This window comes from Bos mutus, chromosome 16 (genome assembly GCF_027580195.1).
Source record: "Bos mutus isolate GX-2022 chromosome 16, NWIPB_WYAK_1.1, whole genome shotgun sequence".
Lineage (NCBI taxonomy): Eukaryota > Metazoa > Chordata > Mammalia > Artiodactyla > Bovidae > Bos > Bos mutus.
Window position 1 is genome coordinate 23357890 of NC_091632.1, and position 17787 is coordinate 23375676.

Genomic DNA, 17787 nt, shown 5'->3' on the forward strand with positions numbered 1-17787 from the left:
AGACATCCAAGATCCAGCTTAAATAACCTACTTTGCAGTTTATTTAGCTCTAAATGGAAGTCGTAAGACAAATGCAATAAATAACTTGGGTACAAAAGAGAGGCATGCACCCTCCCTTCTCGATCGGTCACACACATGCACACAGACCAAATACGGGAGATTACTCTCTGCGGTAACCTCTCCCAGGCTCGGCGGGCCAACAGTAACAGCTGCTTCTAGTAGCACAGAATGACAGGCAAGGCTCATGCTCCCAGGGAGACTGAGGCTGGAGGGCGGACCAAGACTGCCGGCCCACGGAGACCGCGGGGTCAGGAGTGCCAACACTGGAGCCCCGATGCCCAGTTTGGTGATTCAGCTAGCCATGGGGGCCTCTCTGCTCTTCCCAACCTGCTCTGGTGGCATGCTCCCTGCGGGGTTGTGTCATGCCACTCCGAGGCCACCCTAAGGAAGGGGGACTTGTCACAGAAGAGAGGAGAGTGGGAGACCTCGGGAAGTAGGGGGTAGGTGGAGAGAGGAGCAAGTCCCCAATTGGAAGCCCTGTGAGAAAGGGAGACTGTGACAGCCAGCCTGGCTGACGACCCCAGCCCCACCTGGGTTTGGGGGGACACGCGCTGCCCAGAACTTGAATGTGATCATGACTGGCAGTGAGAGAGGCGTGATCACCTGGATGCATGAGTTCCTGCTGCCCTTTGAGTCCTGCCTTTCCTTCCAAACCAGGAAGGGCGGTCTGTCTGATTTCAGTGGCACAGCTGTAAGTAGCAGCACTTCCCTGGCCCCCCTTAGGCAGGTGGCGGTACACCTCGGCCATTCAGATCAAAGTGGGATCCCTCAGGAAAGGACTCACGCTCCCACACTCCCTTTCTTTCCTGCTTTATCTAGAAATCTGCTCTTTTCATACAAATGACTCAGGGAACGGTGGCTCTGTTTTATATCATCAAGAAAACAGTCAGAAAAGGTCATGGTACCATGACACTTTGTGCACAAAAGAGAAAGATTCTAACAATATTTTGAATATATATTCTGCCTTACTTCCAAGGGATCCCATTGACCATATCTGTCAAAACACATTTAAAAATGATATGTGAAAAATCTGCATTGTGAAACTCAATAATAGAAATCTTCTAAACATCACTGTTCATAACCTTGAAGTATTTTAACGATACCTTAAATTTATAAAGCATATCTCGGTGCACAAAGCCCTTTCACACATACATTCTGATTTAATTCTTACAACTATAAAATGAACTGAGTGTTCCAATTTAACAGAACAGGAAAAGGCGTCTCACTGAGGTCATGTGACTTGCCTAAGATCATGATGTGGTGGAGGGGGAGAGTTGACAGAAAATAAAGCCACACTTGAACCCAGTTCTTCTGAGTACAATCCAGTGTTGAACATTGGATACCTATTCCTTATGGCATTTGCTGTGTTGATCTAATTGGGTTTCTAAAACATTCATTCTTTGATGACAAGTCACAAAAGCAACTACTAATTCCTATTAAGATTAATGTAAAAAGCTCATTGTCACCAGAATGGAAAAAGAAAACTCACATGCCAAGCTGCTAATAGCAATATTGTACATTCACAAGTAAATTATTTATATCAATGTAATTATATTAATAGATTAATCTATTATATAGATAAAATCTATATTACCATAGTTTTTTGTCAGCTTTTACAGATCAGAGAATTTTCACAAAGCAAGTAGAAAAGAATATGGGCTTGCTATGGGGTTGTTAACTTTTTCTTCTGTCAAGAAAAGACATTAACTTTGAAAATTCACTTTTAAGTTGAACAAATTTAGTTTCAAAAAAAACTATATTGCTATTATTTTCTCATTATGCCAGAAATTTTATCAAGGGCTCAGTCCCAGCCCATGTAGGATCACCACTGGATATAAAAGTCAGGCCTGCCCTCACACGAAGCACAGAAGGTCCCAAAGTAACTGTGTTTGAATTCAAGGGCAGCTTTAACGTCAGCATTTTGCCAGTTATCCAGAGGTAATTCAAGTTATTAAGAACTGGAATGAACTTAAGATGTGTTCAGAAGCCATTTTAGCATCAAATATATGTATGTTTTTCAACATGGACATAATATAAACACTGTACTTTGAAACAAAAAGCAAAGGTCATGAGAGCTCCCAATACACAGAGCTAATGAAAGCTAAGGAACAAGAAACTCGGTGGGAAAATTTGCCTTACATGCCCCTGACAGCAACCAGATACTCTCTTTGAATGAGCGGAAAAAAAAAGAAAAAGCTCACTTAGCAAAATCAAGTTTATACGTATACAAGTCTTATAAGCAAAAAGGCATTTAAAAGAAGCAAAGAATGAGGGTCTTTTTCAAAGCACTTTCCTATGTTTCATCTCATGTAATTGCTACAAGACTCGACGTTAGGGACAGCTGGTGGTAGGTATTAGCCGCATATTACTAATAAAAAGACTAACACACATTTATTTATTCATCTAGCTGACATTACAAAGAGACATGAGTGTTCTGACTGCGATCACAGGGCTCATGGCAGGAAGGGGTCCAGCGGCTGTTCCCCTATCCTCAGTGTAAGGATCAAACAAGCTGATGTTCACAAAAGTGAAAAAACAGACCTTGTAAAAAGTGGATTCAGCAGCAGAAAACGATCTCAGAAATGGTGCATGCTTGTGTGTGTGTGTGTGTGTGTGTGTGTGTATGTGTGTACAGGGAGTATTCAATTTGGGGGCTGTTACTGGTCACATTTCATCACAGAAAACAGGGCATACTTTCTGTTCGTTCTGTTCCCAAATCCTAACCATCTCTCAGATTGCCATCTCTTAGATCTGGGTTTCTTTAAGAGCATTTCAGAGCCAGGTTCCAAGCCAGGAAGGCCAACTGTGTCACAGAAATTAACTACTAATTACACACCAACCCTGTGTAAACATTCCAATAAATTAGTACAGTCCCCCTGCTTCTCACTCGTTGGTTTGTGTATTGCTACCTGTCACCGGAGAAGGGAACAGGGCGCTGAGCTGGAGCCCAGCAGAGACAGCGAACTGCGGGAACCGTGGTGACAGCCCACTGCCCAGCATTAGTGGCGTCCCTCCCGACAGCAGCTCCCTCATCTGAACACAGACCTCATGCTGCATATGCTGACAGCCGGGTGGTCTGGGAGCCCACGTGCCCTGGGTGAGATCACAGAGCTTCCCTGTGAAATGAGCCTGTCGATGGGTATTTACTGAATTTCACGTCTGTGAAATTTCACAAACTGTGGTTGTTGCCAGAAGACAGAATGGGCCTTCCAAAAGGCAAAAGGGGCAGAGGCACCTAAAAGACAACTTCTGATGCGGGCATCTTCAAAAAGCACCAAATGAATGCTACTGACATTCAGGTCAAGGATGAGGGTTAGAAAAAAAGACCTCTCATCTTTTGAGTTTTCAGGGATAGTCAGAGAAGGCTCTGTGGGGGAGGTAGCCAACATTTTGGAGGAAAAACTAATTTCAAAGAATGTGAACGTATTATTGGCAAAGAGGCACATGACAGATATTAAGTGGCTAGACTAAAAGATGGGAAGGGACCAGTCAGTGAGGAGCAGATCTGTAGAGCGGGTGGGCAGTGGAAGAAGACGCTCTGCTTGTCTTCCCCATATGAGTGGGCTGTCCAAGATGTTCTAAATAATTATTTAACACTGCTAGTGCTTCTTATGTGCTAGGCACATGCCAAGGGTTTTACCCAAGTTACCTCCTTTAATTCTTACTACAATTCTACTGGGGGGTAACATAATTACCCTCACATTATAGAAAAGGACAACAGAGATTAAGTTGCCCAGGTCCCACAGGTAGTAAACGTGGGACCAGGATTCATAACCACTGTTACACCACCTCTATTAACAGACATTCCGTCCAACAAGATCTACATCAGAACATCAATGCAGAAAACACAGAGAGGACCACTTTGGCATAAATATATTTTTGCAACTTAATACATATGTATTTATAATATAAAACATATATGTAATGCCAAATCATTCACTCAAAACATGAGGTGGTTTTGGGGAAGACGAGTCCTGAAGCTCGGGTGAGGATGACTGCTGCAGTCTCGAATCAGCTTTGGTATCCAGTTTATTTCCATATTTTGTTTTAGTTTCACAGGACTGAGAAAATCCTGAATCATACATAAAAGGAATAGCGTGCTCACTTATATCCCTTTCTGTAAGCAAACAAGCTCAGACTTGAATTTTTTAAAAAGACTAACACAGAACTACAAGCCTTCTAATCAACAGTGCATTTACACGAAGTTCAAACAAACACAGAGATGGCAAAGACAGCTTTCTTCCAGGGTCTGTACAAATAAGCCAGGTGTCCACAGGTAGTCTCCAAAATGAACATTTGGTCTCAAGCACATTGATTATGCTTTTTTTAGCTTTTTGTGTGTGTGATTTTACACTTCCTTAATTTGAAGATACACCTTTCTTCACAGACAAGGGTTTACAACTCTAAATATATGAACATGTAACATATAGAATGTAGTAGGGGTCCCCCCCTTTAAAAACTATTATTAAGTTTTTAGTAGATCTTCTAATCAATAATATATATCTTGGATTCAAGGAAGCATGACTGTTAAAAGATATATTTTAACTGAAAACAAAATGAAAGACAATCTATGGAATGGGAAAAATATCTGTAAATGATGCAATTGACAAGGGGTTAGTTTTTAAACAACAAAGCTTATACAGCTCAATATAAAAAAAAAACTTAATCAAAAAATGGACAGAAGATCTAGATAGACATTTCTCCAAAGACATACGGATGGTCAACAGGCACGTGAAAAGATGCTCAACATCACTAATTATTAGATAAATGCCAATCAAAACTACAATGATTTGACCACCTCACACTGGTCAGAATGGCCATCATCAAAAGTTTACAAATAACAAATGCTGGAAAAGGTGCAGAGAAAAAGGAACCCTCCTACACTGTTGGTGGGAATGCAAATTGGTGCAGCCAATATGGAGAACAGTATGGAGGCTCCTTAAACAACTAAAAATAGAATTACCATATGATCTAGCAATTCCACTTCCAGAAAAAACAAAAACTCTAATTCAAAAAGATACACGCACCTCAATATTCACAGCAGCACTATTTACAATAGCCAAGACACGGAAGCAAGCTAAGTGTACTTCATCTGATGAATGGATAAAGACGATGTGGTGTAACACACACACACACACATAATGGAATATGACTCGGCCATAACAAAGGATGAAATAGTGCCATTTGCAGCAACATGGATGAACCTAGTTCAGTTCAGCTGCTCAGTCGTGTATGACTCTGCGACCCCATGGACTGCAGCACACCAGGCCTCCCTGTCCATCACCAACTCCTGGGGTTTACTCAAACTCATGTCCATTGAGTCGCTGATGCCATCCAACCATCTCATCCTCTGTCATCCCCCTCTCCTCCTGCCTTCAATCTTTCCCAGCATCAGGGTATTTTCAAATGAGTCAGTTCTTCGCATCAGGTGGCCAAAGTGTTGGAGTTTCAGCTTCAGCATCAGTCCTTCCAATGAATATTCAGGACTGATTTCCTTTAGGATGAACTGGTTGGATCTCCTTGCTGTCCAAGGGACTCTCAAGAGTCTTCTCCAACACCACAGTTCAAAAGCATCAATTCTTCAGCACTCAGCCTTCTTTATGGTCCAACTCTCAAATCTATACATGACTACTGGAAAAACCATAATTTGACTAGATGGACCTTTGTTGGCAAAGTAATGTCTCTGCTTTTTAATATGCTGTCTAGGTTGCTCATAACTTTTCTTCTAAGGAGCAAGCATCTTTTAATTTCATGGCTGCAAATTGCCAACATCCGCTGGATCATCAAAAAAGCAAGAGAGTTCCAGAAAAATATCTACTTATGCTTTATTGACTATGCCAAAGCCTTTGACTGTGTGGATCACAACAAACTGTGGAAAATTCTGAAAGAGATGGGAATACCAGACCACCTGACTTGCCTCTTGAGAAATCTGTATGCAGGTCAGGAAACAACAGTTAGAACTGGACATAGAACAGACTGGTTCCAAATAGGGAAAGGAGTATGTCAAGGCTGTATACTGTCACACTGCTTATTTCACTTATATGTAGACTATATCATGAGAAACACTGGGCTGTATGAAGCACAAGCTGGAATCAAGATTGCCAGGAGATAAATCAATAACCTCAGATATGTAGATGACACCACCCTTATGGCAGAAAGTGAATAAGAACGAAAGAGCCTGTTGATAAAAGTGAAAGAGGAGAGTGAAAAACTCGGCTTAAAACTCAACATTCAGACAACTAAGATCATGGCATCTGGTCCCATCACTTCATGGCAAATAGATGTGGAAACAGTGGAAATAGTGACAGAGTTTTTTTGGGATGAACCTAGAGATTACCATGGGAGAAGGCAATGGCACCCCACTCCAGTACTCTTGCCTGGAAAATCCCATGGATGGAGGAGCCTGGAAGGCTACAGTCCATTGGAGTCGCTGAGGGTCAGACACAACTGAGCAACTTAACTTTCACTTTTCACTTTCATGCATTGGAGAAGGAAATGGCAACCCACTCCAGTGGTCTTGTCTGGAGAATACCAGGGACGGGGGAGCCTGGTGGGCTGCTGTCTATGGGGTTGCACAGAGTCGGACATGACTGAAGTAACTTAGCAGCAGCAGCAGAGATTACCACATTAAGAGATTATCATACTAAGTAAAGTCAGACTGAGAAAGACAAATATTATATATCACATCACCTATATGTGGAATATAAATAATTGATAAAAATGAACTTACATGCAAAACAGACTCACAGAAAAGAAACTTACAGTTACCAAAGGGGAAAGCAGGGGAGAGATAAATTAGAAATCTGGGAATAAGAGATACACACTACTATATAAAAAACAAACAACAAGGATCTACTGGATAGCACAGGGAGCTATATCTAACCTATAATTAAAAGGATATATATACAATTGAATCACTTTGCTGTATACCTGAGATACTGTAAATCAACTATACTTCAACTATTAAAAAAAATTTTTTTTAAGGTATTTTAAAAACAACATGAGACAATACTGTGAAGCCACCAGAGTCTACCTACAGACCTCAGCTAACAAGTTCCTGATTCTGGCCAAGGGCAGAGGCCTAGGGACGGGAGAGGGAGGAGGAGACCAGCACGCATGGGAGGAGGGCAGCCAGCAAAGTGCCCTCACATGCATGTGCGCTCAGCTGCTAAGTGATGCCTGAGTCTCTGTGATGGACTGTAGCCCATCAGGGCTCCTCTGCTCATGGGATTTTCCAGGCAAGAATACTGGAGTGGGTTGCCATTTCCTTCTGCAGGGGATCTTCCCTACTCAGTGACTGAACCTGAGTCGTCTGCTCAGCAGGTGGATTCTCTACCACTGAGCCACCAGGGAAACTCCAAAGTGTCCTCAGGAGGATGCAAGCGCCAGTGGTCCTTGTTCTCCTTCCTGAGAGCCCACTGTGTGTCAGTTCGTTTGTATTAGACAAATATTGATTAAAGTAGGATCTCATGGAAATGCATGTAGTGGGAGAGACAGGCTGAAGGCTTCTCTTCAGTAAGCCCCCGCTATGCAGACCACCTCACACCCTCCCCAGGCCGAGTCATCACTGTCGCACGGAACTGTCATTCTCAAACCTCACTGCAGCCTCAGAATCACAAGGGAGCACGTGAAAAATACATATTCCTTCCTCCTGCCTCTGCAGCTGCCGAGTCGTTAGATCCAGGCAGAGCCCAGGAATCTGTAATTATATTAATTGCCCCTCAGCCGATTCTAAGATGGACCACACTCTGAGGGGCACTGAAAGAAAGTCCTCAATAAATACTTTTCTAGAGAACGATAAATTGAGGGAAAAATGAAGACAGGCCATTTTGGCTTGCCTAGTGCCAGAGGCTGGCACTGTGCCATCCCTGTCTAGCTGGGATTCCATTAAGGATTTGGCCTCCAAGGGGGATCCAGTGGAAAGTACCTGAAACAGCCACTGAGTCACCAAGGCACCACCCCAGTTAATTTGTGCCCCTTAGTCCTCAGGCATGGGGTCACCTCAGAACAGAGAGATCATAGCCTAAGGCTGCATGACACACCAGGCACCTGAGGCCTCTGGCCAGGGATCAGAAATTAAACTGTGTATTAGAGTGGGCTAAAAGAAAGGCCAAGAGCCCTGAGCCAGCCTAATGGGGCCGCGGAGACAAAAGATCTGGAGACTGGCCTAGTGAGTGGTGTGAAATCCAGGCGCCCGATCAGGAGGCAAACTTAGCATATTTGGAATCAATCTCAAACAGAAGGACATCTCTGGTTTGACAAATTATTAAGAAATCAAAATGGATATGAAAGAGTGGGAATAATTTCAGGATGGAAGCAGCTATGGATGGAAATATGTGCAAGGGAGAAAGAAAAATCACAGGGTTTTTTGTTTTTGTTTTTTCCCCCCCACAGAGGGAGCCAAGGACTGGAAACAGTGGACCCTGGACTCTGGCCCAACAGGCAGGATGCAGGCAGAAGGCATTGCAGGGTTTAGAGAGAGGACAAGTGATTCAAACGAGAGCAGGCTGCCAAAGGCAGCAGCAGAAGCTACAAACATAAATGTGTTTTTTTAAAAAAGAGACACTCCGAGGAGGAAAACAAGATGACGGAGTACAATGCAAGTGAGGAAGGGGGCCAGGCCTGGTAGGTTTCAGTCCCCAAAAGTTCCCTAAGTCCACGCTCTGAACTGGGCTGAAGCGGGGCCAGGCTCCCAGGAGTGAAGGCTGGGAGGGCCCACGAGGTGAGCCACGCCTTCTGGTCACAGCTTCCTCTGCACGTGTGTGTGCACACACACCCTTCCCTCCCACCCTCACTCTCCCTCTATTGCGGGCAGTTCAAGCACCAAATTAGAAATCAGAACATTTGGCTTTAAAACTCACTTCCTACTTCCTCCATGCAATGAGGCAGGCTTCTCAACTCATTCCACACACTGAATTTATCCAGCAGATTCCAGAGTAACATTTGAAAAAGGGCCTATAATACATTTACTCCCTTTTCACTGTCTCTCCCCCACCTCCTTCCTTTCTTTGTTGTTGTTCACTCAGTCATGTCGGATTCTTTGAGACCCCATGGACTGCAGCACGCTCGCCAGGCTTCTCTGTCCTCCACTATCTCCTGGAGCTTGCAAAAACTCGTGTCCACCGAGTGGGTGACACCATCCAACCATCTCATCCTCTGTCACCCCCTTCTCTTTCCTTCCTACCCAGGTCAAATTTCACTGCTCTGCTAAGGTCAGTCTCCTAATGCTCATTTCATTAGGCTCACCTGGCAAAACTACTCTGGTAAAAGTCAGCTCTGTACCCTACTCCCAGCTCCGTACCTACTTCCTGCCTGAACCTCAGGGGCCAAATGTGACCAGAGGTAAAAAAAACAGCACATTCACTGGTCTCACCTTCACCCCAGCAACACGAACCCCAAGTGGGTCCCGAATGCAGCCTAGCAGTTACATCTCCACTCCACTCATTTCTTCGTTCCTGGAAAACTATTTCCACCTTCCCTCAAACTTCCAGCATTTCCCTTTTCCCACCCTCTGCTAAATGACCTGGCTTCCAATTTCACTGAGAAAATAGAAGCAATAGGAGAATTTCCACAAGCTCCTGCCACCCTACCCACATCCCAGCCTCTGCAGCCTCCCTCCTAGGACTATTGATGAACCCTAAAGTTGGGCGCCAAGCCCAGTCCTCCACCTGGGCTCTGCCAGGCTAGGAGCCCACCCCCTCTCACCTGCTTTAGAAGGCTGCTCCACCAACTGTCCTCTCTCTCCACCAGCAATGATTTTCATCTTGAAAGATTCATTCTCATAAGAAAGCAAATGGTATTTCATCTACCTTTCCTGTTTTCTCTGCTCCTCTTTCAACAAAACTCACCAAAATGAGTATGGTCATATCTCCAACCTTCTCTTAAATCTTCCCCAATCAGGCTTTTTCCCCTCCCACTGCCCTCTCCTAACCTCTGATGATGAATTCTTAGCACTTACTTAACCCATCCCTAGGCATCATTGGACTCAGCTGATCACTGCTACTTCCTCCTCTCTGCAACAATCTTCTCCCTTGGCCTCCAGGACACCATCCCTCCCCGACCCCCTTCACTGCAACTTCTCAGTCTTCTTGCTGATAACTTCTTAACTCACCCACATCTCAACACTGGAACTCAGTTCTGGAACCTCTTCCCTATGGTTAGATATTCCCTTCCTTGATGGTTTATCCAATCTTAGGGCTTTAAATACCATCTATTAACTGAAAACTCCCAATTTATATCTCCAGTCTAGGCTTCTACCCTAAATTCGTTTATCCAACTCTCTCCTTACACCACCATTTAAGCATCGCAAATTCCTCATTCATGTCCCAACTCAATTCTTCATCTTCTTCCCAATCTACTTCACCCCTCAGCCTGCATGGGACAGGGAAAGACTAACTTCCAGGATACACTTATCAATCCCTTTGTGTATTATACAAGTCATATGTGAACAGACACTGATGTCAGATTCCAGGTGTCATCTGTATTGGGTCTCAGACTCCTGCAAGGACACGGGAACAGGGTCATGCAGACAAGGATGCAGAGAGAAAAACAGCCTATTCCAGAGCATGACTTACTGGTTACAGAAATCCACAAATTTTACCTACTGGATACCTTCCTAGGTTAATTGGTACACCTTATCACTCTGACACCAGGAGATGGTGGTAGGTTCCTGGCCCCTATCTGTCAAATGAGTTTTGAGTATGTTCTGTTCCCAGGGCATGTGGAGGAGGTGGTGATGAAAACTAAAGCAGAGATGAGTAGACACATTCCCCAGTCACATGGAAGTCAGCACCAAACACATTCTCTGTAGATACCATAAAATCAGAGAAGCTTCAGGAAGCTGAAGATGGCAGTTTTCCACCAACCCTCGGATATGGTTTTATTCTTTCAACATGCTTATGCATAACACACATAAGCTAAATGCCAACGGGGTAAAAAGTGAGTAGCTGTTAACTATTCAGAAACTATTAACTATATGCAGGTGGGAGAAGGCAAGTTAAAAGCGAGTTATAGGACCAAAGGACTTCTGAGAATGAGCGAGACTCTCCTCTTCTCGCCAAAACCCAGGAAAGAGTATTTCCTTTCCAGGAAAGGAATTTGTGATAGCTATATGGTGATGTAAGGAGAGAGTTGGATACATGAATTCAGAGTAGAAGTTTAAGCTGGAGACATAAATTTGGAATTTTCAGGGTATAGATCGTATTTAAAGTCCTAAGACTGGATACATTATCAAAAAATCTCTCCCGTGGCAGCACAGAGTGCTGAAGCAGTCATAACAGATAAAGCTGGAGTGTACCTGCAAAGTCAGAGAAGAGCATGCCTCCAAGAACTATGCACATCTGCATGAGTTATAGATACCAAGTGAGAAGAAAAATAGCTCTGTGAAAAACACAGATGAAATACAGATCAAAATACTGGACTTGGGACTTCCTGGGTGGTCCAGTGGCTAAGACTCTGCTCTCTCAACACAGGAGGCATTGGATTCAATCCCTGATGAGGGAACTAGATTCCACATGCTTCAACTAAAGATCCCACATGCCCCAACTAAGACCTGCTACAGCCAAATAAATATTTCAAAAAACTGGACTTGAAGAGCACAGGTTGGAATAATTGCAGACACAGACTGGGAACCCCTGTAGTCGGTATATTAGTTCTGATAAGCACAAACAGCAGAGAACACAAAACCAGAGTCACAACAGAGAAACCCAACTCAGACCAGAATCAGCAGAAAGACGGATCTGCCACATCTCATTCAGGTGAAGGTTAGAAGTTAATCCTTGAACCACACTCATATTTGCAGAATGGACTGCACTGAGCCAAGAGAGAAGAAGGCACTGTCCTGGAGAATGAACACCCATCCAGAAACAGTTCAGGTCAGTTGCTCAGTGGTATCTGACTCTTTGTGACTCCATAGACTGCAGCATGCCAAGCCTCCCTGTCCATCACCAGCTCCCGGAGCTTGCTCAAACTCATGTCCATCAAGTCGGTGATGCCATCCAACCAGCTCATCCTCTGTCGCCCCCTTCTCCTCCTGCTCTCAATCTTTCCCAGCATCAAGATCTTTTGTAATGAGTCAGTTCTTCACATCAGGTGGCTGAAGTATTGGAGCTTCAGCTTCAACATCAGTCCCTCCAATGAATATTCAGGACTGATTTCCTTTAGGATGGACTGGTTTGATCTCCTTGCAGTCCAAGGGATTCCCAAGAGTCGTCTCCAGATTAGGAGACATGAAACAAACTAAACCAGTAAGAAGAGGGGAGAGTCTGCAAGTGGTGGAGACCTTTGCAGAAACAGTCAAAACAGGGAGAAGCAGCCAGCGGAACTGTAGACTGCTTTGCATCTTTCTACCACAAGAGGGAGGGAAGCCAAGAATACAGTTGGAGGGTGACCAAACCAACTTGAAATTCTGGAAGACTAAATAGAGTTCAGCATGCAGGACTCCAGGTTGCCCTGACAATGGGAACTCTTCCCTACCCTTACAATCAAGCAGGATAATGAGAAAGGCTGCACGCAAATGATGCTAACCAAAATCAATGGCGGAGCCATACAATGTCACAGGAAGCATTTAGGAAGGGTTTGTGCAGCAGAAAAGGAATGCTAACACCAGGGAAGCATTTACAGAATACAGAAAAAGGTTAAACCGAGTCCACATGTTTGAGAGAGCTTCTGTATACAGTGTCAACCTGAAGGCACTCCTAATGGTTCGAGCGTAACTGGTGCCAATAAATCTTACATATTTGTTGTGGCCATTAAATAGAGGAGACATTGGAATGGGAAAAAGGGACTCCTTTTCTTTGTGGTCTTTGTGAGGAAATACGGCAGCTGGGTGAATTGGGCCTTTCCGGAATGAGTGGTAGAAAGGGAAATCAACCAGTTATATCTGCAACCTCTGAACAGTGGTGATAATAAAAGGCACCAGGGCTGATTTTTCTCTATGGCGAAACATACATACATACATGCATGTATTCAGAGTAGGGGCTTCCCAGGTGGCACTAGTGGTAAAGAACCCACCTGCCAATGCAGGAGACATAAGAGAGCTGGGTTCGATCCCTGGGCTAGGAAGATTCCTTGGAGGAGGGTATGGCAACCCAATCCAGTATTCTTGCCTGGAGAATCCCACGGACAGAGGAGCCTGGTGGGCTACAGTCCATGGGATTGCAAAGAGGCAGACATGACTGTAGGGACTTAGCGTTCGCACAAGGTGACTTAGTGTTCACAGTTAATCCACTAGTGTGTAACCAGTTCTAATACATATGTAAAACTTTTTCATTTTCAAAATCTTAAGTTGAAATTAAGAGAAGAAAATAAATACTCAGGTATTGTTGGCATGGGCTACCAGAATCTGCAATGTTTCAGCCCAGATCCTAGGTACCTCTGATCTCACACTCTTAATGGGCATAAACAGAAGAGGAGTGGTAGGTGAATTAGTCCCCACTGTTTAAATGTTCTTTTCCCCATACCCTAGATCCTTTTTTAAATTTATTCTTTAATTGTAGGAAAATTGTTTTATAATGTTGTGTTAGTGTCTGCTGTACAACAAAACAAATCAGCCATAATTATATATACATATATCACCTCCCTCTTGAGCCTCCCTCCCCTCCCCCTAACCCACACATCAAGGTCATCACAGAGCACAGGCTGGGATTCCAGTGTGATACAACAACTTCTCATCAGCTATCTATTTTACTCATGGTGGGATATATATGTCGAAGTTACTTTCTCCATTCATCCCATTCTCTCCTTCCCCTATTGTGTCTACAAGTTCTGAATCCCCTTTCTGGTCCAAGCTGAATAGTTGAATTTGGGTAAATTAACAGTGTTAAAAAAACAAGACAACAGGTCCAAAACAGAGTCACTTGTACTAAGCCCCATGTCACCAAATCAAAACTTTATTACAGTGTCAGTCTCTCCCACAAATGGGCTCTTAAACCAGGCAATCAGGAATCACCTGGTCAGTGTGCATGAGGTCATCTGCCTGATACAACCCTGCCATCCCCTAAAGCAGTGGTTCCCAACATTTTTGGCACCAGAGAGCAGTTTCATGGAAGACAATTTTTCCCCAGGCTGGGGGTGGCAGTGGGGTGGTTAGGGGATGATTCAAGGACACTACATTTATTGTGCACTTTATTTCTCTTATTATTACATAAGTTCCACCTGAGATCATCAGGCATTAGATCCTAGAGGTTGGGGACCCCTGCCTTAAAGGAAAGTGACCTTGCCACAACCAATCCACTTTTTAATAACTTCCTGGTCCAGTGCCCTTCTGCCTATAAAAGCCTTTCATTTTGTATACCTCCTCAGCGCTCCCTTCCAGATGTGAGATGGGATGCTGCCTCATTCATGAATGGTTGAATAATGTCAATAACACCTTTAAAATTCACTCTGTTGAATTTTTTTTAAACAAAAGCATATGATGTGATTCCACCATATATTGTAAGCCCCACGCCCACCAGTATGAACACACCTGGCTCTGAACCTTCCTCCAGCAGAAGACAATCCTAACTCCAGGATGTGTCCAGTTCCTATAGGAGAGCTCCACCTGGGCCATGCTTCACACCCCAGTTCCCTGCTCAAGGGAAGCTGGACTTGGCTGACTTCCTCTCTTCCTAGGGAGCCAGACTTTGTCCTTGCTTTCCTGGCTGAAAATGGGATGCCTTTTCCATCCAACTTCTCCTGAATCAAGGGGGAGTTATTAGCCTCACTATGACCATCATCTCTGCCTATGGCCTCTTGGCTCCATACCCTCCCCCTAGATCCAAAGCTTTGGAAAGTGACGTCACTTCAAAGTGGGCACGAGTTCATTCTGCCCAATGAGCAGCCAGCCGCTTTTTGGAAGCCAGTTCTACAGTTCAATGAGTTCTCTCAAGCCTGGATCCAGCCGCAGGGGTAGCAGGAGGCCTTCAGTAAGCTGAAGTTCAATGACTGATGGCCTGGAAGTCAGAGGTACTGTGTGTCTGAGGTCCTGGGAGCCCATGCAATGAAAGGTTTCAGAGGATCTGCCGTCTGACCTCTTCTCCCTGCTTCCTCAGTAGGGCACATCTAGACAGGAGAGCAAGTTCACTGTCTGTGTGACCTCCATACCTATGCTGGTCAGACAGCCGGAGAGGGGCTGGAATCTGAAGAGAGCACCAGGAGCACAGCGGTCATGACACTTTTTCTCCCTGTTTCCCCAGTGCCTAGCACAGTGCTTGACACATCACAGATGCTCACAAATACATGTTGAAAGAATGAATGAATGAACAAAGGAACGAAACCAAGTGATGAGTGACTCCTGCTTATCTCAGTCCCTTCTGAGTCTTGGCCCTGGAGGACCAATAGATCTTGCCTGTATCTTCAAATGCAACACTTCTGCTTTTGGGCTTTCAGAGCATTTATCACATCACTTAGGTGAGTCTACACATATAATTGAAAGCCATCCTGCACAAAGCCCCGCAAATGATATCAGCCACTGCGGGGCCCAATGCTGTCATTTCCAGAGGCGCCTGGTTAACCTGAGTGACATGGCCTCAAGACAACCTTCACATCTCAAATGAGGAGTGACTGGCCCCATCAACCTTGTCTCCCTTCCCTCCTCCCTGCCACCCCCACAACTGGTAAGAATCCCAGAGTGTTCTCAAGGTTTTTCTAGGTCACACATAACCCCTGGGCTTGCCAGGCATACGCTGGTCCTTGAGACTTCTTCACACCTCTCCCAGATCTTTGGCGTGAACAGCCTGCAGCTGTTTTCTGCAAAGCCCCACCTGCCTTGCTCATGTGGCACAGGGATGGGTCCAAGTTAATGATGGACATTTACTAGGCACCTACTTGTATGGCCTTATGCAGACCCTGGCTCTTTCTTCATGACAATCTGGTTGAGTCTCTCATGAGACAGCACTTCTTTTCCTTCCAGTACAGATAATGTCCTCAAATCATTCTAAAGGGGCTTTTTGTAAATGACCCCATGTCCCACCCATTACGTTTATTTGTATAGAAGAATCAGGTTAGAAGGAATCTGAGGGTGCCTTAGGGTAAAGAAGCCTAGGGGAGGGCAAGTGAGACAATGATGTGCCCTAGGGTGGGATGGCTGGGAGGCACAGGAGAGTACAGACCTTTATGAGCATCTGTTTACAAAGACAATTGGCCCAAATTGCTTTGTCTCCCTAGGCTCCCCTAAGCATCAAACCACACAACTCCCTACTCTTTCATTTTAGAACTGAGACTCTGCACTATACCTTTCATAACTTATTAAGATCAGACTCTGGGAGGTAAAAGGGATTTCAGTAGTCACCCTAACTTCTGTCCTCATGCAGGGATCCCCAAACATCCCAGACAGGCAGCTAGACACCCTTGTCTTATGCATCAGCTTAGCTCCTTCCCAGTGTGGCTGATCATAGGAATCAGCAGAAGCGCGTGAAAAACATGTAGCTCGGTTCACCCATACCACATGAAATCAAATCTCCAAAGGGCCTGTGATCAGAATTTCTAATAAGCATCCCGAGTGAATCTTACAACTAAGCACGTTTCTTACATGCCTGTAATGCAATGGTTCTTGAGAGTGACTACATATTAGAATCAGCTGCTGCTAAGTCGCTTCAGTCATGTCCAACTCTGTGCGACCCCAGAGATGACAGCCCACCAGGCTCCCCCGTCCCTGGGATTCTCCAGGCAAGAACACTGGAGTGGGTTGCTGTTTCCTTCTCCAATGCATGAAAGTGAAAAGTGAAAATGAAGTCGCTCAGTCGTGTCTGACTCTTAGCAACCCCATGGACTGCAGCCTACCAGGCTCCTCCGTCCATGGGATTTTCCAGGCAAGAGTACTGGAGTGGGGTGCCATTGGCTTCTCCTTAGAATCAGCTAGGAAGCTTCAAAAAAAAAAAAATCAATGACAGGTCTTTACCCCTAGCTGCTGCTGCTGCTAAGTCACTTCAGTCGTGTCCGACTCTGTACGACCCCATAGATGGCAGCCCACCAGGCTCCCCTGTCCCTGGGATTCTCCAGGCAAGAACACTGGAGTGGGTTAGGGCTATTCCTACTTACTTAATCTGGAGTACAGCCCAGGCAGTGTAAATTGTTAAAGCTCTCTCCCAGCTAATTCCAGTGGGCAGCCAAGATTGAGAACTACTGGAATATCTTTCCAGACCAATGGTAAGTTCTTTAAAGGCAGCAACCAAGAAATCTGTAACTCTTGGTACCCCTTACTTGGTACCCCTTACTTACCTTAGACTCCTACCACCACGTCAAACCAGTAGCAAAACATACTCTATAATGACTGAGCTGAGCTGCTTTAACTAGCATTGTTCACCCACCAAATATGGCATGTAATTTCCTAACTCTATTAAGAAGCTGTGTGCTTAGCAAGAGGCCAAAAACAGAGGCATGGAAACTCCTAAGCCTTACCATGGTTGAGTCCACACACACACATGCACACCCCCATACACATTTCCAATCTTCCCTTTCCCCTGGCTGACCAACCCCAACCAAGCCAGGAGCCTAATTCCACGATCCTTCCCTTCTGCTCGGGCCCCTCGCCAGCTCTACTCACATTGTACAGCACGGTGGTCCACCCTTCCATGGTGATACACTGGAAGACAGTCAGCACGGCAAAAAGGATGTTATCAAACTGGGTGATCCCATCATTGGGGCCGATCCAGTCCCGGCATTCATAACCAGCTGGGCAGCCCTGCACGCCACATGGGTGAGGGGGGTCAAATCCTTCTAGAATACCTGCAGACACATTTGGAGGGTGGG

General features: G+C 44.9%; 1 protein-coding gene across 1 annotated transcript in view; it reads right to left on the reverse strand.

Annotated features, from left to right (window-relative positions):
* Nucleotides 1-17787, reverse strand: part of CACNA1E (calcium voltage-gated channel subunit alpha1 E) — a 536270-nt gene that overhangs the window by 218911 nt on the left and 299572 nt on the right. Inside the window, exon 8 of the mRNA XM_070384834.1 lies at nt 17582-17763. Coding sequence (XP_070240935.1) covers nt 17582-17763 — 182 coding nt within the window. The remainder of the gene's footprint in view (nt 1-17581; nt 17764-17787) is intronic.